The following is a 26819-nucleotide window of genomic DNA, read 5'->3' as shown; positions in this document are numbered from 1 at the left end:
AACATATTCATTGCATGCTTGAGAACAAGACGGTAGATTTACCTCATTTTTCCTGGGCTCAGAAGAAGTAGACACCATCATAGCAAACTGCAGCTTCATCATTTCTTCTTCGAGATCAGCTGCATCATTCTCCAAGGAAACATCATCAATCTGAGCTAGGTGAGCATTTTCTGGCCCTGAGATATTCAAAGCCTGAATCTGGTCCTCCCAGTCAAAAGATTGAGCGACCATTGTAGTCTCACCATTAACTGCAGCACATGCACGGTTGTTTCCCACTGCAACTATCGTCCTGTTGTTGTTCAATCGACGATCTGGCTTTGGACACTCACGAGCAAAATGACACGGCTCGTGGCAGTTGAAACAGCACAGCATGCCCTTGTTGAAACCCACCTTCTTGTCTACATTCATGCCCTGGTTGCTCTTCCCTGTCTTCTTAGCAAACTGCTTGGCCCTGAAAACAGCCATAGCAATCTGCCATGTGATGTCCATCTCTTCCACGTCCTCGGGATGAATCTGATCCAGGTCAGCAAATGATAGCTGAGGTGGAAGCTCTCCAGCTACAAAAGCATTGTAGTAGTTAACCAGCCCAGTAGCTAGAGAACCAGATTTTCATCAGTATCCTTTGTGTTTGAAGAAGATGCTACAACTGGCACATTTGGATGGGGAACAGCTTGTGGAGTGACAAATGACTGATTTTGTGAATGAGGGATGGATGATGCAGCAGCAAGAGTCTGAATCTGAGGTTGTTGAGCAGCAAAAGCTTGACCTGAGGAAGACATGATTGATGAGAGAGCATTGTTGGATGAGATTCCAAGATTTGCAGTAGAGTACGAGTTCACATGGTTTATCTCTCTCTGCTTGTCATCAATATCACAAGCTTTGATGATCGCCATGATTTCAGCAAGAGTGAGGCGATTTAAATCCTTGGTCTTCTTGATCACAGCAACATTCATGTCCCATGATCTAGGAAGAGCATTCACAAGTTTCTTGTTAATCTCTAACTTGGTCAGAAAAATGCCAGATATGCTCATGTCAGTGGTGAGAGTTGTGAACCGTTGCAGCTGAGCCTCAAGAGTCTCTCCTGGAATGTAGTTGAACATATTGAACTTTTGTCTCAACATATCATGGCGACTCTCTTTCATATCTTCATTGCCCTCATATACCTCAATTAGGGCTTCCCATAAATCCTTAGCTGAAGTGTATTCTCTAAAACCTTGAGCAATATCAGGAGATAATGCCATGGTTAAAGTGGCTAAAGCCCTTTCCTGCTCTTTAACTTTCTCAAACTCCTCATCAGTGTAGTTCTCAACAGCCTTGTCAATTACCTGTCCTCCAACTGTAACAGTGATTCTGACAGGTTCTCTAAGAATACTTCTCCAGACTTTGAAATCCTTCATTTTAATATATTTTTCAATCCTGTACTTCCACTCAGGAAAACCATCTGCAGACATTAACCTTGGAATACGCGTAGTAGTGCCCATGACAGTATCAAGTTCGTGAAAATGATTTTGACTTTGAGATTCCATTAATATTAAATTAATATCAAACAGAAATTAAAAAAATAAATTAAGTTTCCGATCAAACACAAGTTCACAGTCAAAGGCGAGTTTGCGGCCGTAAACTATGTTCACGGTCAAAAGAGAGTTTGCGGCCGTAAACTCTGTTCACGGTCCGTAGTTTACGGTCGTAAGGTGTTTCCGGTTTAAGTTCACAGTCCAAGAATCTAAGTTTCCGGTTTATGAACAATCCTTATTCACGGCCCAAGAACCAAGTTCACGGTTCAAGAACTGATGGGAGTTCTTGAAACCCTTTCTCAGCAATCTCCTAGAAACTTGAGAAAAATGCAGTTTTTGAATGAAGCTTGAAACCCTTTCTCAGCAAACACCAACTTCAGTCGCAAACAAATAAGAACACGGTCACAAATCGATTGTAGAGTGCTTTTGACGCTGGTTTTGCTCTGATACCAATTGTAAGGTCCTGAAACGGATCTTACCAGTGATCAAACAACGAACACAATCAGTTAACAATAAAGAACAAGTAGAAACAAGAATGATAACAAGCTTGCACACGCTTTCTATTAGAATAATGTCTGGTACAACTTGTGGTAATAACAACCGTGAACTCTGTGGCATCAACAACTAATAAATGACCTAGCATACCTCTATATATACTGGACCTGGGCCGGCCTTGGGTTTACGGCCCTAAACGCATTGTCGGGCCGTAAACAACTCACAAACTACCAAAAGCTATAAATTGACTCAAAAGAACCTATTACATAGAAAGCCTAGACCAAACCACTAATTAGACCCTTCATATCCTCTGCCTCGTATTGACGATTTATTTGATCAACTGCAAGGGCCGAACTTCTTTTCAAAAATCGATCTAAGATCCGGATATCACCAACTACGAGTGCTAGGGGAGGATGTCCCGAAGACAGCCTTCTGAACTCGTTATGGGCACTACGAATTTGTAGTGATGCCGTTCGGATTAACCAATGCGCCCGCTGTATTCATGGATTTAATTAATAGGGTGTGTCGTCCTTACTTGGATCAGTTCGTCATCGTCTTCATCGATGACATACTTATCTACTCTCGTAGTAAGGAGGAGCATAGTCAACATCTGCGACTAGTCTTAGAAACATTACGATCGGAGAAGCTCTATGCGAAGTTCTCGAAATGCGAATTTTGGATCCGAAGAGTCGAATTCTTAGGGCACGTGGTTAGCGAAGAGGGAATACACGTGGACCCTTCCAAAATCAAAGTCATTGAGAGCTGGTCAGCACCGAAGACGCCTACCGAAATTCGTCAATTTCTAGGCCTCACTGGCTACTATCGCAGGTTCATTCAGAACTTCTCTCGAATTGTGAAACCTCTTACAACACTGACCCAGAAGGGCGTGGCCTTTGTCTGGGAAGAGAAGCAGGAGAGAGCGTTCCAAACGCTCAAGCGAGCCTTGTGCACCGCACCAATACTATCCCTCCCCGAAGGGATAGAAGACTTCGTTGTCTATTGCGATGCGTCAAATCAAGGGCTCGGTTGTGTTTTGATGCAACGAGGTAAGGTCATCGCCTATGCCTCGAGACAGCTGAAGACACACGAGGTCAACTACACCACTCACGATCTTGAGCTAGGAGCGGTTGTGTTTGCTCTGAAGATCTGGAGACACTACCTATACGGTACGAAGAGCACGATCTTTACAGACCACAAAAGCCTACAACATATATTTGACCAGAAGGAGCTCAACATGAGACAACGACGGTGGGTCGAGCTACTCAGTGACTACGAATGTGAAATTCGTTATCATCCGGGTAAAGCCAACGTAGTAGCTGACGCCCTAAGTCGGAAAGAATACTCTGGTCGTAGAGTCAAATCATTGACTATGACAATCCATTCACACTTGTCCACGCAAATTAAGGAGGCTCAGCTCGACGCTTTGAAACCTGAAAATGTGGCGAGTGAATCCCTGAGAGGGATGGATAAGAACTTGGAAGTCAAGGGTGGCGGAGCTTTTTATCTCATGGATCGGATCTGGATACCGAAACACGGTGGTTTCAGAGACTTGGTCATGACCGAGGTGCACAACACTCGTTATTTCGTCCACCCAAGTTCAGATAAGATGTATCTGGATCTTAAAAAGCTATACTGGTGGCCTAACATGAAAGCAGAGATTGCTACCTTCGTAAGTAAATGCCTTACTTGCGCCAAGGTCAAGGTCGAATACCAGAAACCCTTAGGTCTACTACAACAGCCGGAGATACCGGAATGGAAGTGGGAGCGGATCACTATGGACTTCATAACCAAGCTGCCCAAGACAACGGGTGGACTTGATACCATATGGGTCATCGTCGGCAGATTGACCAAATTCGCGCATTTCCTACCGATCAAAGAGACAGACAAGATGGAGAAACTGACCAGAACTTACCTTAAAGAAATAGTGCGACTTCATGGGGTACCCATATCTATTATCTCCGATAGAGACAGTAGATTTACCTCGAGGTTCTGGCAGTCATTACAGAAAGAACTAGGAACTAGGTTGGACATGAATACATCCTATCATCCACAAACCGACGGACAAAGTGAGAGGACTATTCAAACATTGGAAGATATGTTGCGAGCCTGTGAGATTGACTTTGGAGCATAAAGGCGGCTCCATTTGAAGCCCTTTGTTTCACACAAGCATAAAGGCGGCTCCATTTGATGCCCACTGTTTCCGAAAGTGCAGATCTCTTCTGTGCTGGGCTGAAGTGGGTGACACACAGTCAGCTAAAGGACGAGTTCCTGAAATCGCTCTCACAGGTCCGGAAATCATTTGGGAAACGACAGAGAAGATCGTTCAGATTCGTGAGCGATTAAAAGCCTCTAGAGACCGACAGAAAAGCTACGCTGACAAAAGAAGGAAACCGTTGGAATTCCAGGTGGGAGACCGTGTTCTATTGAAAGTCTCACCCTGGAGAGGCTTGATACGCTTCGGAAAGCGTGGAAAGCTAAATCCAAGATACATAGGGCCTTTCGAGATTCTCGCTAGAATCGGCCCAATAGCTTACAAACTTAACTTACCTCGTGAACTCAGTAACGTACATTCTACTTTCCACGTTTCGAACTTGAAAAAGTGTCTGTCCGACGAGACTCTTGTAATCCCACTCGACGAGATCGAGATCAATGAGAGCCTCAACTTCGTGGAAGAACCTGTAGATATCATGGACCGGGAGGTCAAGCAAACGAAACAAAGCCGTATCCCGATAGTGAAGGTTCGCTGGAACGCCAAGCGAGGAACTGAATTCACTTGGGAGTGAGAGGATCAGATGAAACTGAAATATCCTCATCTTTTTACTTAGTTATTTGTAACTACTTATTTTCTTAAACTCTAATTTCGGGACGAAATTCTCTCTAACGGGGGGATAATGTGACAATCTGAAATTTCTAGCTTGTATAAACATTCAAATTTATCAGAGTTAGTATTGTTTGATAACTTTTAGCCCTATTTGGAGTCTATTCGAGTATTCTAAACTTAGTACATCAAAGGAATCAGTGTTAGGATGAATTGGTTGAAGTTCTAGTCATGAAGCAAACCGAAAACCTCCTCAAAAAGGAGTTTTCGGTCAATACCTTAGACTTTTCGGTCAAGGTGACCGAAAACCCCATCCTACACATATATTTCATGATCATTTGGATCATTCTTTCCTTTTCAAAGCTAGAAACATCCATTCTCTCTCAAGTATCATCGAGTTCTTCACCTTGATCTTCAAAATTGTAAGAATTCTTTCCATTTGATTTGTTGTTACAAAGCTTTAACTAGTAACACCCTTCGATTTCATCCATTAACTTCATCTTTTGGGTTTGATCTTCAAGAACACCAAGAACACACACTAGTGTTTTGGTCCAAAATCAACTCTACTAGCCTATAAATCGTAAGTATTGCTTCCCTATACTTGTTATCTAGTTGAAACTCTTGATTTAGGGCCTTCAAATCATCATTTATCCAAGAACAAAAGGTGTTTTCGGTCTAGTGCATCTCCTTAGACCGAAAACCCTTATGAAGGATGCAAAATGACTTTAAGCCTTTCCTAATACTTCGTATTGAGTTTAGAACACTTCATTGATTGTGGAAAGCCCTTAAAAATCACCTTATGCATCAAAGACCATGGGTTTTCGATCAAAACCATTTGGACCGAAAACCATATGGACCGAAAACCATTTGGACCGAAAACCATTTGGGCCGAAAACCTCCTTGGACCGAAAACTCCTTTAAGTGGCTATACAACCCTTAGATGCAACCCTTGGTACTTCTAGCACTTGAATCAAAGTGTTTTCCATGTCCTAGGGTGTCTTAACTTGGTTAATTAGTTGTTAAATGACTAATTGGATACATATATGTGTCATTATATGTTAAATAGGATCTGTGTGTGTGCTCAAGTCTTCACTTGACACTTAGCATCCTATACCATCCGTTCTTCCAAACCACTCACTATAGGTGAGTTCATACCCCTTAATCAACCTTTTAAATGATTTTAAATGCTTTTATGGGGGGGGGGGGAATACAAGTAGATACATTATAGTTATTATATCAATCACATGTGATTAATGACTATCAAACATATGGATTGTCTTACTTTTCAAACTATGTTATCAATCAAACTACTTCAAACTGTTTTACAAATTCTTTTACATGTTAAATACTTTCACTAAACTCTTTTAAACTTATACTTTGTCAAATGTGTATCTATATAGATATAGTTATATAAGTAGGATTGAAAGGACTTAGGACTGATAGCTCACCTTGCTTCCTGTTCCTTGTTTGGTTGTGGACTTAGGGTAACGGTTATTTGTCCGAACGTCGTTTGAATCTTAGTTATATATTATGTATATGTGTATAGATATAAAGGTTCCTTCATTCAGTACAATACCTTTGGGTAGCAAAGGTATACAAACATGTTCATTTATACAAACAACATTACTAGTAAACTATAATAGGTATAGTTTAGGAAGTTACTAATACTATTACTAGAACAATGAAACATACAATGAGTCAGTTCATACATGAGTCAAAACATACTATTACGAGAAACAGATAGAGAATACTATAACGAGAAACAAACGATAACATACAGAGAGAACATACATACATACTAGACAGAGAGAGAACATACAATGCAGCTAGTACATACTATACATTATACAAGAGAACATACTATTATGAGAAACAGAGAGAACATACATACATACTAGACAGAGAGAGAACATACAATACAGCTAGTACACACAATACATATACAAGTACATTACAACAGTTATGTGAGCCACATAACGGGGCATGACATCACCTGTCATGGCTCGTTTTGTATCCAGAATCTCCTTAAGTGGAGAGCGTTGAGTTTGTGTATAGATCTATACTGGATTGACTATCCTACACCTTGCTGCTCGCTACAGTGGGACTTGCAAGTCTACGGGTGCCAAATGTCATTTCTTCCGACGTCTTTCATCGTCGTGTTTTTAGTCGGTAGTATGGTACATGCATATCACATGTTACTTTAATTAACAATTGGATTAAGGTAGTTAGTACAGCAGTAGTTACCTAATACAACACTACAGTACTATTTTATTTCCCCATTGCATTCACTTTGTGATCTTCACACAATGAACGGTAATGAAAAAACTATATTTTTGGTTAATAATAGTCATATTTGGGAAAATACACACTTTTACAAGAAACTAGCATACATTTCATTTGATGCCTTGGTAGAAGGCTACGTTTAGTAGAAAATATAGGATTTTCTAGGAGATACAAACATTTACAAACATTTACAAACCTATACATTCAAGTACTTACAAACACTTTCATACAAACAATGACACTAAAATACTTATGATCTCACCAACTTTAAAGCTAATAAACTCTTTCAAAATAACTTGTATTCTCAGGTCACCAATAGACAGGTACCGGTGCCAGGTTTTGAGAAGACGGAGCTCGTTCAAGACTCATCTTTTATTTTGTTTCATATTTTTGGTGTCTATTAAACTTCACAGAACACACTTGTATTAAATTATATTATTAATGCAATAGATGATGTTGTTGCTTGTTTACTACTATGCATTGTTGTGATACTATACATGACGTCCTCCACCCCCGAACATTTTCGTCGTTCCGGTTTTGGGGTGTGACAGGTATCTATGTGCAGATCGGAGGGTCTTATATGTCATGTGCTTACTTGAGATTATGTGTTGTGATGTATGGATGCTATGTGATATTAGACTGGACCGGAGGGTCCAACGACTTACGAGGCGGGAGGGTCCTCAACCAGACCGGACCGGAGGGTCCAACGAGCTAGACCGGACAGGAGGGTCCAACGAGCTACGGGACTGGAGGGTCCCGCTGAGACACATTGACCGGAGGGTCTTACCGAGTTATAGCCTCGAGTGGCTTATGTGTTGTATGTGGTATTTTGGGGAACTCACTAAGCTTCGTGTTTACCGTGTTACGTGTTATGTGTTTCAGGTTGTTCTTAGGATCGCGGGAAGGCACCGACTTGATTGTACACACCAGAGAAAGAATCATGTTTCGGAGGATCCTGGAGTATTAATTGATTAAACACGGAGTTATGTTTTGTAAACTAAATAAATGATGTTTTATGAAATGTGCAATGAAGATTATATGATTAAAAATGAAAAATTTGTTTTGAAAATTCACGTCGTTACAGAATGGATGCTGATGAGAATGTGAACCGAAATCGATACTGAAATAAGAATCCTAATAAGCCATTAAGGAGTGTTTTAGTAAAAATATTGCTGAAAAGTTGTCATTGCTAATCTATTTGTTTCTTTTTTTAAATTGATAATTATGAAAAGTAAATAATCAAGTCGATAAGTCTGACGAGAATATGGTCATGTGGGTTTCTTTTTTTTGTTATGCAATTGAGGCAAATTAACAAGGTTAAGATCAAAAGCTTCTCCATTTCCATGCCTTATTAGTAGGCCTCTACCCATAGATCTCACGGTGCCCCTGCTCATGTTGTTTGCTCTTCCTTTGCTTGAGGTCGTTTACCGGTGTATCTGTTCACTTCCAGTCTAATCTATCTTGATGTTACATGATGTCTATGGTTTACCAATGTTCCTTATAAATAACATATCTTATTGTTTTGATATAACGTTTTTGTGTGTGAAAGAGTTAATTACTTTTCTTTTCCTTTTAACTATTTATAAGTAAGATGTCTTTGTATACTTATGACATTAGTATAATTAGGAAGATGTTTCAATGCACAATGTTATACTATGACCAAATAAAACTATGATACTATATAATAAACAAATATATAAAAGTAGGTTGCTATCTTTTGGATTTAACATCATTAATTTTCTTTATTTAATAGTAATATGATGCACAATGTATTGTCAAAATGTCCATCTATTCATCTAGAGCTTGTTTGTTTATATATTATAGATTATTTATGATTAAAAATACTTAATTTGTATTTTTTTTTTGCTCACAGCTACATAAACAGACAAGACCAAAAGACATTGAGTTAGTTGGAGTTTTTAAACAAATAAATATAAAGTTTGAAGTTGCAACAGAGCTTGTACGTTTTACTATTTTTTGTATCAGTGACATAAATGTCCCCAATCCAATTTGTGCAAAAAGATGTAATTGTATATTTTTTGTAGTTTCTATTTAAATGTAAGTCTATTTCAATTATTGTTTTATTGAAATAAATTTTAAAACTAACCTTAATTTACTTCAAAGTAAAAAGATTGTATTTTTGCCTTTATTAATATATAATCGATACATGTCTGAAACCAATCATTTCTTCAACTAATTTAAACTATAAAATAAAAGGTAGATGGAGTTTAAGCTTGTAGTTATTATTTGGATTTGAGCTTGAGCTTGGCATGGGTTAATATGATTATCCACTTATACAAACAATTATGTTGTATCTCTAAATCATGTCAAAAAACCTTGTTGTTGAACAACGGGTCATATAATCCTTTCATAATTTGTGTCACAAGCTCATAGAACTCAGTTGTAATATAAAAAATAGAACATATTAGTATATACCCAAAAGCCCCGGTTGTTTATATGGAAACCGGGTTATTTAATCATAACATATGTCTGATTTTTTTTTATTTGAGACCGGTCATATAACACTCATATTATAAAACCCGGCTTTTACATAATATCACCCGTTTATTTCAAGATCCGGGTCCTAGCTATTTGACGGGTCTTATGTGCCTTTTTATAGTGGTGTTTGGTAGAAATGTGGTCAAAAGTTTTTTATGAACTAGAAAAAAAAGGTAAAAACCGAACATCTCTATGTAAGAGTTTTAATGAACTACTAGAAACACATAAAATGATAAAATTGAAAAAAAAAATGAAGTTTGAAGTAACCGTAAACCTATAATCCACAAAAACTTTTTAAGTCGTTATCCTTTTTATTAATATTCAACAAGTTAATTATGTGTATAGTGAAGTTTAATGTTTTTATATAAATTAGAGGATATAACATTAATTATGGTGTGTGATTATGCGTAAACTCAAGCCTTAATGGTTGATGGCCTTAGCCGTCGTACGTAGACTAGTACTCACATTAGAAAAATCTTTGTAGAATTTTATGGGTTGTTTGAATGTTTCACTCCACTCGCTTTCAAATATTCTAGTGCGCATTCTTTTCTTCATCCTCTACAATTGCATAGAAGTCACAAATTTGCATGGAGTCTCCCGGCACGGCACCTATTTACTTCTGCGACCTTGTACTCATGTTTGAATTTTCAAAGATTCAGAAGTCAAAGTTTCTAAACAAGGGTGTTGCTATTTATACAGCTGGCTGCACCGTGTACTTTGCACACACACAAACACAAAAAAAAAAAATAAAAAAAAATAAAAAAATTGTAATGGGTTCACCAAATTGGGTGTTGGTATTATTTCAGTTTTATATTCTTACACATCTTTCTGGTCTCACCGTTACCCATGGAGACCATCAGTGCGGAAACCGAGGAACCTATACGCAGAACAGTGCATATGAAAAGAACCTCAATCATACCTTATATACTCTTACTGACGTATCTAAGGGAGATGGTTTCTTTTACACATCTTCAAAATCTTCACCAGACGATGTTACCAGCACAGCTTATGCCCTTGGAGTATGCCCCGGAGAATTTCTAAATGAATCATGTCTTGGATGTTTGATGTCTGCAACCCAACGGCTCAAAGAGGATTGTCCTAAACAGAAGAAAGCGACAGGTTGGTATTACCGTACCTGTATTCTCAGCTACTCTAATAGTAGCTTTGACATCGATAATGGTGAAGATAAAGACATTCTATTCTTTCCGACAACAAGTTTTGTCACCAACTGGGATATTAATTCAGTGCTTGAGACACTGACGAACTTGTTGAAACAGTTGCGGAGGAAAGCTGTGTCTGAAGGTTACAATAAAACATTTTACTCTACTAGTACAGTTTTACCTAGTTCTAGGGGCAATTATATTGATGCGACTAGTCAATGCATTAAAGCCAATAGATCTCTGAATTGTAATGAATGCTTGGTTCTTGCTACTGATTCTCTAGAAACAAAATATAATGGTGAGGCCGAAGGATTACTTTACTACGGATACTCATGTTTACTACGATACACAATATCTGTTGTCGACTTTGGGGATCCTTCAACCCCATTGTCACCGACAAATCTTCCAACCCCATCGCCACCCACAAATCGTTCAACAATACCTCCAGGTTCATTTTGACTTTCGTTATAAATTTATATTTTTTTCATTTGCATTTACACATTTGTTTAGTGGTGCACGAAATGTTGATCCGTTAATATTTAGATTTTGAAGGGAAAGAAAAATCAAAGGTCATCGTTCCAGCAATATCAGCGGCAGCAGTAACATTGGCCATCTCGACCTTCTTTCTATTGATAAAGGTTTGCAGGATCTGCACTAAAAACGGTAAACAAAAGAGATGTTAAAATATTTCCTTCTGCATAATTCCCCTATTCATGTAGTAAATTAGATTTTAACGGAAGAATTATGTATCACAACAATGACCAATCGAGGAGTCAAATAATATTCTTGTTGCAGGGGAAGAGGAAGAGTTGTTTGAAGCATCAGACGATGACACAGGGGAAATTATTTACTTTAGACTAAACACAATGCATGCAGCTACTAGCAATTTCTCGGTTACAAATAAGCTTGGAGAAGGTGGTTTTGGTCCAGTTTATTGGGTAATAACCCGAACTATATCCATATATGATGGTCTCTTTTCCGTTTTTAGTTAAAGATTGATTAATTTAATCACAGGGAGAGCTCTCTGATGGTAAAAAGATAGCAGTGAAAAGACTTTCCCAAAACTCAAGTCAAGGAATGCAAGAGTTCAAAACAGAAGTAAAACTAATCATAAAACTGCAGCATAAGAATTTGGTGAGGCTTTTGGGTTGCTGTATGAAAGGGAAGGAAAGGCTCCTTGTCTATGAATACATGTCGAACAGTAGTCTCGATAAGTACCTTTTTGGTTAGTTCTTCATCCATCCCTCACTTTCTATTTACCTTCCAAACGTGTTGAAACACCATCGATTTTGTATTCCGTGTATTAATTTACTTTCATTTTATAATAGAAGATCCTAAAAGAGGAAAGGAACTGGACTGGGCTAAGCGTGTTAATATAGTAAGTGGAATAGCAAAAGGTCTTCGGTATCTTCATGAGGACTCTCGCCTCAAGATCATACATAGAGACCTCAAAGCTAGCAATGTTCTATTAGATGATGAGATGAACCCAAAAATATCTGATTTTGGCACCGCAAGAATTTTTGGATCGAATCAAGTGGAAGCAAATACAGACAGAGTTATTGGAACCTAGTAAGCCTTATTTAAAGTTTATAGGAAATCACATACTCCCTACGTTCCAAAATTATTGAAGACAAAAAACACACAGATTAAAGAAGCATTAATTACCATTAAATTTAAACAATAAAATGACAGTTTTGTAGTTACTTTTGCATTTAATGTTCCATTAAATGTTTAGTTGGTTAAGTAATAATCAGAGATATTTTGGTAATAATGTAATTTATTTTTAGAAGGAGACTATTATTTTGGGACAAACCAAAAAAGAAAAATGGACTATAGTTTTGGGACGAAGGGAGTATTAAATTATACAGGTATCCTAAAGTTGCTTGTGAGACTTTCACAGTGGATATATGGCACCAGAGTATGCAATGGAGGGTATGTTCTCAATCAAATCCGACGTGTATAGTTTTGGTGTTCTTTTGCTTGAAATAATTTCTGGTAAAAGGAACAGCAGGTTGTTCCACGAAGAGCGTCATCAAAACCTTCTAAGCTATGTAAGCCAATTATGTTCACTCTTACATTTAATATATTTTTCCATTTCAAGAACACACTCATTAGTTGATATTTATCTATGTTGGTATAGATTTTATAAGGTTTATCTTTCCGTATAAACATTTTCTTTCACTTTTTCAATAAGTGGACAAAGTTGAAAGCATATACTTACCACATAAAGAGGCACAACAAATTTAAAACTCTAACCATGGACGATATTTAACAATTGAAGGCATGGATGTTATGGGATGGAGGGAAAGGAGAGCAACTGATAGATGAAAATCTGAATGATGATTGTCCTGTCGACGAGGCTCTCAAATTGTTGCGCGTTGCTCTACTATGCATTGAAGAAGACCCAAACGATCGTCCCACCATGTCCTCAATTGTTTCTATGCTTGAAGGTGAATGGAAATATCTCTCTGAGCCTAAACCTCCCATGTCTTTCAGCCAATTTATCACCTCTGATGAATCTTCGTCTACTTGGAAGGGTGATAACAGTGGGTTTTATTCATCTAACAGCATACTTGAAGACACTGATCATCGTGGTGCATAGTGAATACACAATAATGTTAAAGAAACAACAACAATTAGGTAGTTATTATTAACTGATCATCCTATTCTTTGTATAAATAAAGCGGCATATATATGTAGCGTTGTCATTGAATAGATTCAAGTAATAGACAGATCTCTCTCCACATTATTTTACCCCATAGATTATGATTAGCATTTCAATTACTGTATTGTAATTTCTTCATGGTATCAATCAGAAGACATATATATGTGCTAATGCCTTTGGTCAATGCATCACATTCATCTGGACCACAGCGGTTACATCTTAAAAAATGCCCTACACCCCAAAATGCAAATGGTAACAATTAATTTGGATCGATTTTTTAAGTAATATGGATATAATACGGTTGACAAGTTTTCTCGTTTAAAGGTCCAAAATACTACCACGCATCCATTTGTCATATAAAATCATCAACATATATAAACCTATAATCACCAACATATATAAACTAAATTATAAATTATATAAACTCATGTTCATTATTCGTAAATCTCTAAAGGTTTATAATTGGAAGTCCGGCGGTGGTTATGTTTTCGGGTGACGAATCATTCTTTTTTTCCGGCAGAGTGATGATTTCTAGTCTAGGGTTTTGTATCCTCTCATAGAACTGTGTTAATAGATTGGCTATCGGAATAAATTTCTGGTTTTTTAGGGGAAATTGAGTAAGCTAACCCATATAAACGGGTATTTTAATAAAAATAACCAACTTAATTTTATTTATGTAAAATTACCACTTTCTCCGGAATATAACATTCTGGAGCAAAGGTATTCATTTTGAAGCTTAGGTCTAAAACAAGAAAGTCCGTACATTCCAGACTTGTATTCCACAGTATCTCCTGTCAGAAACAAGAATATTTATATGATTATCAGGTTAGTACTTTGAAGTGGCAATATGTAGTCACATACAAATGTTCCTGGTGTTATTCTGGATTATAAAACATCAATTTCCGTCCCTTATATATAACTGTTACCTAATGTAGTTAGACGCTTGTGATCATCCGTAATTATCTCGTATAATTCCTTTAATATGATTCTTTCATAGAGTGAGCATGAAAAAAGCTTTATCAACATGCCTATTTACCTACACAACCAGACCATACCTACAGCCTTTGGTCTGGGTGTGGCAAATAATGTCGACTCTTGTACTCGGTTCCTGATGAGGTTGATGGAACCTTTCTGAGAGGGTATGGAAGTATAGTTCATGAACAATATGGACGATATCTACTTTGTGCGTAGGTCAGGTATGCCCTTATTCTTATCATGGGTATACTTGTAAAAGTGTGTTCATCTATATGCGCAGAAGAGTTGGTGGAAACAGAACCTTGGAACCTTTATTCTGGATGACATCTATATAATATACTATTTTTTATTTTGAGCAAAACCTATGTCGGCTAACGCATGATGCAAGGTGTTTGTCAACATCAGTCATGCGAAATGGGTTAGAGCCTATTCTCCTAACATCCATTGGAATGTACTCAACATTGATATTCCACAATTTTTGTTAGTATTATCGATTAATCAGCGTAATGTATCGATAATAACGATTAATGAGGCAATTCGTGACTATATTCAATGGGTTGCTGTTGAACACAATTTCATGGTGATGAGTTTTGATACAAAATATAAGAGTGTTATTCATAAAAACCGCAACATAATCATTAAAAAATAACAATATTATTTTCGAGCTTATAACAAAACCAAACCATCTAGTATTCATTTATAGTGGTTAGAATGATATTAAAAAAAACAAACATAGAGTGTTTTAGAATGACAACCTTTGGAGCATTTCAACGCACTTGGTTTTGGGGTATTGATGAAGATAGAAAGATCAAAGAAGATAATCTTCTCTACAAGTATCCACCATCAAGAATAAGATACATTGAATGCTAGGTTTTTCTTGTATTCTTGAGTGTCTTAAGCCTTTAAGAACTTAAGACAATTAAGCACTAAAGGAGACAACTTAATGGAGCTTTAATCACCAAACTAGCTTCAAGAGAGAGAGAGAGAGGTGAGGAGTAGGAAGTAGTTTTGGCCATAAGAAAGAGCAAAAAACTAGCCAAAAAACAAGTCTCATGCACTTCTTATATACTCTCATGCAAGACGTGCATTTGGATTATAATAAGATAAAGTAATGATAGCCTTTAGGATCATGTGCATCATACGAAGAAGGTTGACAAGCAACCTCTCTTCTTTAGTTAAAAAATTCGGCGATGCTTGATGTAATAGACTAAATTTATCTCGTAGTTTCTTTATTCATAAACACCAATTAATTAGCTTAATCATGGTTAACCAAAGTGTACAAAACTGTATACATGACTTATTAAATCATACAATATGATATAATAACTACTTATACTCACTTTAATTATTACTTTCACAAAACCAATAATTATTCCCTAATTAAATACAAGAATTGTTATTATTTATTAATAATCGTATTAATAGTAAATATACAAAATGTACCAACTTGACAAAGGTGTGACCCTATTGGATCATATGTTATTAGCAATATCACTCAATAATGATTCTTGATCATATAGATCCAACACATGGGAGGTAAAATACCATAAAATCTTGAATTTTTTTACCTATACAATAACTATAAATGATCATATTTACATTTTCGGGAGGTTGACTAGCGTACTAACCAAGTATGCAGAGATGGTGTTTCATGGGAGGATGGAAAAGTCTGTTTGGTGGGAAGCAACAAAGATCCCGCCTGAGATACCGTCTACGTTCTTGTCCGATATTTTCTGCGTTTTTTATTTTAAAACAACGTGTGTTCTATATCTAAACCACCATACATGTTCATGTGGGAAATGCCTCAGTCTGGCTATTGCAGCATCACGTTATTCAAACATAAATGAGTCGTCCAATATGGTTCTGATATATTAACGGGATGATGAGATCACAATTAGTTATGTTTGTAATCAGTTTGGAGTGATTAATGAACAACATTATTATTGCCCTAATATTTGTTAGATATTTCAAAGATAGAAAAAACATAATTTATAAGCACCAAACCTTACTAAACATAAAAATAACAAAATACATAATTTAAAAATATAGGACATCTTTTAAGATATACCAAGCATGTTCATATGGAAAATCAACCCCGTTATTTGCTATTTTTATTCCTCCCTTTCCAGCTGCAAAATTACTTGTTCATGTTCTCCCAGTAATTCGTTGTCGATCTGATAAATTTTGATAAAATTCTTTACTTTTGACCGTGTATCTAGAAACTTTGCCTTCACTTCTTCTTTAGTTCGATACTGTACAAAAGGTAACTCAAAATGAAACAAAAGTTTCAAGCGTGCCTAACGCAATCTGAGCATTAGATGTAGCAGCATGACGACAACCATAGGACAACCAAATCATCCTTAATTATTATCCAAGGCTGAACGAGCGTGATTTCATCTTGTATAGTCCATGATTGGGATTTATTTATTTACATTTCGGAGTTGTAAAGGTTATACAAATCCAGAGTGCTAAAGGTTCTACAATTCCACTCTTTTATTTATAGTGATTCATTCTGGATTCCATGACATTCCAGAGTTCGAATCCGGAATGTCATTCCTGAATGAAATTATGGACACCATATCAATCATTCATTTCTAGTAAAATCAATCATAAATTTCATATATTCTTAATGAAAATGAGTCACAAACGTATATTCCGGACACACATTCAGAACGTCGCATTCCTGAGAGAAACATTCCAAACATCGCGTTCCGGATACTTATTCCCGATAAGGCATTTTATGTTTTTTAATATGTAGCTAGCACATATCCTAAACGTAGAATTAACTTGAGAATGAGTCCATCTGAGTTTGGTGTTTGGAATTTTGAAGAAGAATATAAATATGTTTGTTCAGACATTAACCCTTTTCTGGAAGGCCTAGATTTCCCGCTCCAAGATAAAATGTTTGATGACATTTCCCAAGCTATGAAGGTAGCTGAAAAAGAAAATCAAAGGGATTCTAAAACAAGTAGGACACTAAATCAACGTGCAGACGATCTAGCGGAACAAGTAAAAGAAAAAGAAAAAAGGGTTGCTAAAACTATGAAAAAAGTCAAAGAAGCTGAGAAGTGGCTTCAACATGCAAATGCGGAGATTGATAAGCTTCATGTAGAACGGGGCCATCTAACAGGTGTTGTTAGAATTAAAGGATATTTTATTAACCGTGAACATAATATGTATCCCTTACAATTTCCTAATTTTTGGAAACCAATATAAGTATGTATTAGGATTTGTAACGATCTTTATACTAATGTTAGTGAAAAACATTGTCATTTTAGACATTCCATTTACATATTTAAGTTTCCAAAGACATTGTGATATTAAATTTTTATAATACATTTCCAGGATAACTGGAAACTTGCATCCGGTGCAAACTAGCAGAGTCTACATGATTTTCAAAACAATTCCATGTACGTTCCAGTTAGGTTGAACCCATTATTAGTCAATTGGATTCAATCTTCTATTATTGGAGTTTTCCTACGTGCTACTTTGGTGAGGTCCATTGTGTTCACAAACTGTTGTATATCTTTATATATCTTAATGAGGAGCACTTGTATATTATACAATGCTAGTTTTCTCAGCTCATCGGCCGCATAACACGGTAATGAGAATTCTAGTATTACTAGTCATTGTTTCGCATGTTGATAATCGCGAACCAACTCTAATGCAGTCGCATCAATAAGATGTCGTTGCTCGTCTTCAATACATAGTGCATGTGACAACCCGAACCTTTTTCCGTTTTCATTAACCGATTTCCATTAATAAAATTTGAATTTTATTAAGTTTTCCGTCAAACTTTGTGGTGTAGAAAATCGTCTAGTTTATATAATTAAATTCTTATATGAGTCGAAACCAAAACTTCACGAAATGTCGAATTATCCGTCGATCAAAAAATTGGTTTTCGGCCTAACACAGTTTATGGCCGTAAACCCGTGTACGGCCGTAAACTCGTTTACGACCAGCATCTGGTGGACCCCACCACCGATCTCCAAAACCCCTATAAATACGAGGCCCTACCCCCTCATTTACACTTTTCTGGCCGAATACTCACTCCTTCTCTCTCTAAACTCGTGACCGTACACTCCTAAAAGACTCGTAACCTTCCGAAAATCATCAAGAATCGTCATTGGGAGTCATTTCGGAGCATCTAGAACACGTTTCTCGTCGTATCCAACATCTTCGCTCTTGAGTGTACGGACGTACACCCTTCAAATATGCAAATCTTCATTGACCGTACACTAGTTTACGACGTACATACTTCAAACCTTCAAAGGCCGTACACCCTTCAAGAGACAGTTCACGGTCGTACACCAGTTTACGGCCGTACACCTGTTCACGGCCATAAACCCCCATTCACGGTCGTACACACTTCCTAAGTGGTGCATTAGACTGAAAACCCACTTTCCTCGATTTAATCAAGTCCCGGTAACATTCCTTAACCGAAAGCAAGTGTTTTTCTAACACTTTATCTAACGAAATCGCTAATTTAGATACATTTATGTATTTAATTGTTATTAGGATTCCGTTAAGTGCACACTACAACTCGAGGGTCTTCATTATAGTCCGTTAATTCGACGCTTGTGCACAACTAACAGTGAGTTCATACCCTTAAGCTTTTATGATTTTTAATGTTTCAGGGGGAATACAAGCCAAACATAAATGATTTTATCAAGTTTAAAAGTTATTCAATTGATACAGTCAAACGATTTCCATGTTTTATAAAATATTTAGACATTTTATCCCTTTTGTACTATGTTGAGCATAAGGGACACTTTTATCTTGGAAACGTAATTGCATAGTTTTCAGAATAATTTACAAACCAAGTACATAACATTTCAAACAAACTATAATGGGTATAGTTTGGGGAATTGTAGTGATTATAGAACATGGTTTGGCATGCGGAAATAAAGATTGCACAATGAACATTGTAATTTGGGTGTTCAAGAGATGTATTGATTATGTATTGTGTTACAAAAAGGGACATAGATCTACATCTACATAAATAACACACACTTACACACTCACTTTTACACCTCTCAAGCACACCTCTACAAGTGGTATGAACCCACCTTATATAGAGGTGTTTACATGTCTCTCACTCACTCTCTATCTCATGAGTCCAAAGGCTAATACACCACATGCAAGTGGGTCTAAAAAAGTCAACACATTACAAAGTCATACATGGATAACTTTGCACCCCAATATTCTCCCCCTCAAAGTTAGGAATTGATGACCCATTTAAATCTTCCAAAATCGAGCAACTACGCGATTCGAGCCTCAAGCGTGACACATGTCGAAACGAACTTCAATCTTCAATTCTTCCATGATTCTTCAATTTGGGCTCTAGGATGTGAGACCATACAAACCGAGCATCAACGAATGATCATGAGCTTCTCAAACTCCAAATTGATCACCAAAAGTTGAGCATAAAAACACACCCCAAAAATCTTCAATAAATCCAAACCCATTTCGAATAAATCACTTTCGAACTTCCAATTGTATCACTTCGTAAGCTTGAAAAATTCAAAGTCACTTCGGTCGTCAAATTCGCGTAATATGAAAAATTAAAGTTCGAATTTCCATATAAATTTCTCCCCCTTTTTATAATCGAAATTTGATTATAAAACCTTCAAGGAAAGAGAACGTGCTCTATTCGAAATTTTTGGTGTCAAAACTCCCCTTTAACATGTGGCATAAACTTTGTGCTTCAATCCGGAAAATCCAAAAAATCTTCAATTTTTAGCTTCGTTCACGGACCGCCTTTGACAAAATTTCTCAAAAATGGGTAGAAATTGTCAATTTCAAAATTCTGTAGTGACCCGGTGCGCCGAAAACAGCCAAATATGCAAAACTCTCCCCCTTTTCCAAAGCTGGGTATAAAGCGTCAATTTTCATAAACTGCAGGGACCTGAAAAGCATATTCTTCAATTCTCAGCAAAAACAGTCCTTTTTCGAATTTGGGCGAAAACTGCCAAACTTACGAAAGTTGCAGGGACTAATGTCGACAATTCTGCTCTTTGTGCTCCAAACATACGAAGAAGACCCCAAACATACGAAACTTCAGCCAATTTTTGAAGTTGGTTATGTTGTGCCAAACATTCGAAATATTAGGGACTGCTTATGAAACTTTTTTTTTTCTTTACAAATCATACGAAATATTTTTACCAAACATACGAAGGGGTGTCCATTCATATGAAGCCTTGAAAAATATGTTAAAGTATCGAAATTTCAGGGGCCATTTTCGTAACTTTTGTCAAATCCTTCCCCAATTTTGTTTTAACGAAATCAGGCAAACGAAACGTACGAAACTTTTTCCTTTCTCTCTTCCCTTCGTATGAAACTTCATCTTCCCCAATCAAACGAAAAATTCATAGCAACATACGAAATTTCATACAAACGTACGAAATTTCATCCCTTCATACGAAATCATCTTCACCCAAAATTTTTCTCTCCCTTCGTACGAAATAAACAGCATCAAACTAATGAAAATTTTTCACACTGATTAACGAAATCGAAGGCATACGAACGCTTAATCGTGAACAGTAACCTCTTAATCATTCAGTTCTTCCCAAACCAAAAACTTTCGTTCGTTTAACCCTTCTGTTCGTTCATTACTCCAATCAATCAACCATTCGATTTTTATATCTCGTGCCATTAACATCGTCAATTCCAACAACACATTCAACAACCAAGCTTCAACTATTGAATCCCGATACAAACTACATCGAAAACAAATTATCACAAATCGATCACCAATACAGTCGAACTTTGACTCCAAAATCGACATCACAGTCTATTTCATCAACATCAATCCAAGAACAACAATATTCGAAATCAGATCCAACCAACCCTTCGTTACTTGCCATCGATCATTGAAATCATCCACATCAATTTAGCTTCCCAAAATTGAGCCTGTTCATTCCCAAACCAAAATTCTTTGACCCCATTGTCTTCGTTATTTGATCAAACACATCCATCATAAAGTCTTCGCACATCGATCCAAGACCAACAATCAACATCGACCAAAATCATCGATTGTACACATTCGAATCAATTTCTTAAGATTGGCACCAAATACGAATGATTTCGACCCAAAACAGTCGACAATTCAAAAAATTGAGTTTTCTGAATCGGTCCTTCAATCTCGATCATTCCAACTGAATCGATCCACATACCTAAAATCAGATTTGTCAATGAACTCAAAATCAATAGACATCCCAATACCCACAATCGATACCAATCAAAGATTCAATAATCGGCAAAAGAAATTGAGTTCGATTTCAAACAATGAATTCGAGAGCTTGTCAAAAATTGAAATCGTTTACAACAACTTTGAATCAAATATGACTCGTATTCAATCAGCGATCTACCAACTCAAATCGATTACAACTCAGATCGAGTTTTAATTCAATCGATTTTGACTTTTAGTCAACACTTCAATTCCAAGATTGATGAGATGAGAAGTAATATGCAAACATCGATTATCAAACCATCGAATCACAAGAATTTGATTTTAACAATTAGCTTTTGATGCCGATGAAGAACAATAGAACAATAATGATGAACAGACAATAAGAACTGAACAATATCAGTTTAACCTTTTAATATGGGCTCAAGAATCGAATTAATGAACAGTGACAATTCAATTAAATTGGATAAGATGAACTATGGGCTTAATATTGGATGAACAGTAACAGATTATGAAACTTGGATCAAATGGGCTTATGGACTTCGAACATTAACGTGTATATCAAAATTGGACTCAATTTTTGAACAAGATATGGATCATTGGACTATTACAAATTTAAAATCAAATCAACCAAACGAATATGAGATTGGATCGGGCTTCATCAAAAAAAAATTATTGGATCATCAATGGAGTTTTTCAAGAAAAATTTGATCCAACGAGTCAAATGATCACAAAACAAAAACGCAACGCACGAATTCAATGAAATTAAGAGAGATCATAGAGAGAGACTCACCAAAATTGCTTCAATTGTGAAAAATGTTGTCAAACCGAGAATCGTTCTTCAAAAATCACGTTGATCTTGAAGACCCGCTCTGATACCAATTGTAGTGATTATAGAACATGGTTTGGCATGCGGAAATAAAGATTGCACAATGAACATGTAACACTCGTGTTTCTAGCCTAGGCATTAATATTAAGGTGATAGTCTAGGTTAACCTTTGTAACTCATTTTGAAGAAATGAAAAAGGAATTATGTGAATTTTATGTGTTTTATGTGTTTTATGCTTAATTACTACGAGTTAATTAATTAAGAATAAAAATGAGCGTCAAAATTAAATTTTAGATAAAGCCGATATCTATTAAGAAAGTTATAGGGGTCGTGACAAGGATTACAGATATATAAAGAATACCGAAATCCGAGTTATAACGAAGAAGTTATTTGTCGAAGTTTAACGACAAAACCGACTCGGGGCTGAATGTCGTAAAAAGTGAGTTTTCGATAAACTACTTTTTAGCCTTAGTGATCTAAACGAAAATTGTAGTATTCGTTAAACCGAGAAGTTCGATAAAAAGAACGCCCAAATCTGACTTCGTATGAGGAAGTTATGATTTTTCAAAGTTTCAGCTTAGCAGTAGACAGCTAAAAACTCGAATTTTAGATCGAGTTATTTTTAGCCGACACGACCTAAACAAGAATCGAAGGTCTCGTAAATAGTAGCACAACGGTAAAAAGTCTGACGAAAACGGACGTCGGATGAAGAAGTTATGAATTTTTAACAGATTTCCTGTCCCGGTCTGTTAAAAATAATAATATAAAAATTAAAATCAAAATTAGCCGACGAGGTCTAAACGGAAGTTGTAGAGCGTAATTTTACCTACGCGTGCATATAAAGAACGTCAAAAACGGAGCTCGTATGCGAAAGTTATGGATTTTACAAGAATGGGCACAATTTTCGAGAAAATTCGCAAGAAATGGTGTTGGCCACGTGATCCTCGCATGCATAGCCCGTGCGCAACACGCGTGCCGCTTGCTAATTGGACCGAGGGTGCGGTCCAATGATCTTCCGACGCCTCGCTTCTGACTCATCATCCGAGCCTCGCTGGCCCAATCCGAAGGCGCCGCGTTCCCTTCACGTATCCGAACCCTCGCCTGCATGCCACGAACCAACCCTACTTCGGACTAGACCTCGGTCCAGTAGGAGACTGCCAGCAAGCCCTCGCATGCGCAGCCATGTGCGAATCCACGTGCGAGCCTTCCTGCGAGCCATCGGATCTGCAGTGCGTGGCCTCTTCTCTGCGGTTGGATCAGGACTTCGGACCCTATAAATAGAAGGGGACCTGCGAGCCTTCTCGGGTACTTTTGGAAATTTGCTATATTTCACCCCTTTCTTCATATTTTCTTCATATTAACATTCCCCGAAGCCCCGGTATCGATTATAAGCCCCGGAATACGCCACGAAGTGCCCGTGAAGCCCGGAAAGTTTATCTTTTCGGTTTTGAAGCCCGACTTTTGCAGAGCCCGGTTTCTCAATAAAACTCCCGGTTTTATTAGAAACGAACGTTTTAGGAAACGAATTGCTGTCCGATTATCATCAAATCATGTGAGTGTGTAGTTACTTTCAATTTACACATAGATATGAAGTATTTACCTTAAAATACGTGTTATGTGTAAATATGTTAATTGTTTATTTGAGGTGACTGTTGAATTGATGTTTTATACAAGTTTTAAACTGTATATGTATTTTATCTACAAATATGTTGGGTAAAACATGGGTAGACAAAATAGTCGGTGGGTGTTAAAAAAATTATGAGAGGCCTCGGTGTCGGTGTTGTTATTGGTGTTATCGTTGTAGTCGTCTAGCGGAGTATAGATGACGATCACGGACCTTTCTAGACAGTCCAGTGGTACACTAGCAAGTTCGCAACTTGTAGGTGTTGATGAACTAAATGTTCATTGGTGTACTCCAATCCCCCTCATGGTTGCCTTTAGGACATGTATGGCTGAGGAGTCCCCTTAGCAGTAGTGTCCAACCCGATGATATTCCTTAGGCTAAGTCCCTTGTGTTAGGTGTTTAGGGACGTAAAGTGAGGACAACGGGAATGGGTAATCAGGGTTATTGTTGATTGGTGAACTTAATAAATTATTATTATTATGGGTTGAAAACCCTATATGCTCACCAGGCTCCCAAGCCTGACCCACTCAGCTTTTCATGATTACAGGTAGTGGACCCCGAGCATAGTCGGAGGACGATGAGAGATTTTTGATTATAGGCCAGTAGTTGTAAATAACTGTAGTAAGGCTTATAATGTCTTGTTTATGCTTTTGATCTGTATCGGAACATGACATCCCGAGGTTTTGATATATATGGAAAATATATACCTTCTTAAAGAAGGGTTTTGATAAACTTTTATCATGTTTTATTTTGGGGACCTATTCCGCAACGTCTTTTGAAAAGATTTCTCTGATTTTATTTTAGAAAGCATAAATTAAATCGGTCTTTTCTGGCCGAGAAATTAGGGGATGTCACAGAACATGGTGATTTGGGTGTTCAAGAGATGTATTGATTATGTATTGTGTTACAAAAAGGGACATAGATCTACATCTACATAAATAACACACACTTACACACTCACTTTTACACCTCTCAAGCACACCTCTATAAGTGGTATGAACCCACCTTATATAGAGGTGTTTACATGTCTCTCTCTCACTCTCTATCTCATGAGTCAAAAGGCTAATACACCACATGTCACAGTTGAAAAGATTTCTCTGATTTTATTTTAAAAAGCATAAATTAAATCGGTCTTTTCTGGCCGAGAAATTAGGGGATGTCACAGTTGGTATCAGAGCATTAGTTTAAGCGAACTAAGAAATATCCTACGATTTCTAGACTTAAACTTAGAATGCTAAGTGATGATTGTGAGGTGAGTGTCTACCATATTTTAGACATGAGCACTAGTTTATTTTAGGAAAGGTGCCTAAAATGCCTTTATGTGCTAAATGTTATATGTTGCCATATATGCCATTATTTGTTCGGATCTATGGTCTGTTGCCGACCGGATCTGGAAACCTTATGTGTGTGGGATTCTAAGCGTATGATTACGAGATTAGAACTAACATGTAAACGTTTCGGAGTGATAAGGGAATTGACATGTCTAACAAGGATAAAGACCTAAATTCGCCTTATTCGGTATATAGATTGTAATGGCAAGAACTCGAAGTGGAGCGGGAAATGCAAACCAACAACCTCAACCTCAAGTGGTGGAACAGGTGCCTATAGTAGGAGCTGCACCCGAACCCATCACCATGGCTGGAGTACGAGATGTGATTCAAACCATGATGGCTGAACAGAGGGAGGAGTTGAGGCAAATGTTGCTGAACAACAGGGATGAACCTTCAGTTCCTGTTGAACAACGTGAACTAAATGACGATCGATCTGAAGAAGGGAACAACAGCAGATCGGTTGGTCATAGTGAACCGCTTGTGGTTGGGAGGAATAACCACGAGGGTAGAGTGCAGAGAAATGGGTGCAAGTATAAGGACTTTATGACTTGCAAGCCATCGACCTTCACTGGAAAAGAAGATCCTGTCGGAGTAATGGACTGCATCTCGGAAATGGAGTTGGCTTTCATGACTTGTGATTGCCAAGGCAAGTTACAAACTACCTTTGCAGTACGTCAGTTCAGGGGTAGTGCTGCTCGTTGGTGGAACACATTGGGGAAAACCTTAAGCCCTAATGAGCCACTACAAATGACTTGGGCAGAGTTCTTGGTGCACTTTAAGCGCAAGTACTGCTCGGCCCAAAACGTACTTGATTTAGAAAACCAATTTCTAACGTTGCAGAAGGGGAGTATGACTGTTGACGAGTATACGAATAACTTCACAGACAAAATGGAGTTTGCTTTGCGTATTGTCCCAGATGAGCTGGCGAAAATTGACAGGTACGCAAAGGGACTTCCATGGGAGTATGCGGTGCCAGTACGTCAGTCACATACTTTGGAGGCAGCTATCTGGGCTGCCAAGTCTGTTGAAGATATGATCAAGGGGAGAGCCGCCAGCAAGGTTGAAGTTGGCGAAAAGAGAAAGTTTGAAGGAACGTCAGGTTACAATAAAAAGAACAAATTCTCGAAGTCTGGTTCGAGAAAATTCGGAGGAGGAGCCGAAGCCAAATGGTGTGACAGGTGCAAGAAGAAACATGCTGGGAAGTGCAGCGTGGAAATCACTTGTTACAAGTGTGGAAAGCCAGGGCATTATGCCAATAATTGCACCTTCACTAATAATGTCTGTCATGGGTGCCATGAAGAAGGGCATATTTTGAGGGATTGCCGGAAATAGGACGCAGCGAAACCCAATCTGCCACCAAAGCCGAAGGCGAGAGCCTTTCAGATGACACTCGAAGCTGCGAAAGAAGAAGCCGATGTCGCTTCAGGTACCTTTCTC

At 37.5% G+C, this 26819-nt stretch overlaps 1 protein-coding gene across 2 annotated transcripts; it reads left to right on the top strand.

Moving 5' to 3' along the window:
• Window positions 1–10356: 10356 nt before the first annotated feature.
• LOC145167587 (cysteine-rich receptor-like protein kinase 15) lies at window positions 10357–13561 on the top strand. 2 transcript variants are annotated; one of them, XM_079086832.1, is made up of 7 exons: window positions 10357–11217; window positions 11313–11432; window positions 11565–11707; window positions 11784–11994; window positions 12101–12338; window positions 12670–12820; window positions 13051–13561. In XM_079086832.1, the coding sequence occupies exons 1-7, from the start codon at window positions 10380–10382 to the stop codon at window positions 13369–13371; spliced, it is 2022 nt and encodes a 673-aa protein (XP_078942958.1). In that variant the 5' UTR covers window positions 10357–10379; the 3' UTR covers window positions 13372–13561. The 2 variants fall into 2 exon arrangements, with proteins under 2 accessions (XP_078942958.1, XP_078942956.1); XM_079086830.1 differs by having other exon boundaries at window positions 12098–12338.
• The last annotated feature ends 13258 nt before the right edge of the window (window positions 13562–26819 follow it).

This window comes from Lactuca virosa, chromosome 1 (genome assembly GCF_052849685.1).
Source record: "Lactuca virosa cultivar CGN04683 chromosome 1, Lactuca_virosa_CGN04683_v6, whole genome shotgun sequence".
NCBI lineage: Eukaryota > Viridiplantae > Streptophyta > Magnoliopsida > Asterales > Asteraceae > Lactuca > Lactuca virosa.
This window is presented reverse-complemented; position numbering and strand designations above follow the sequence as displayed.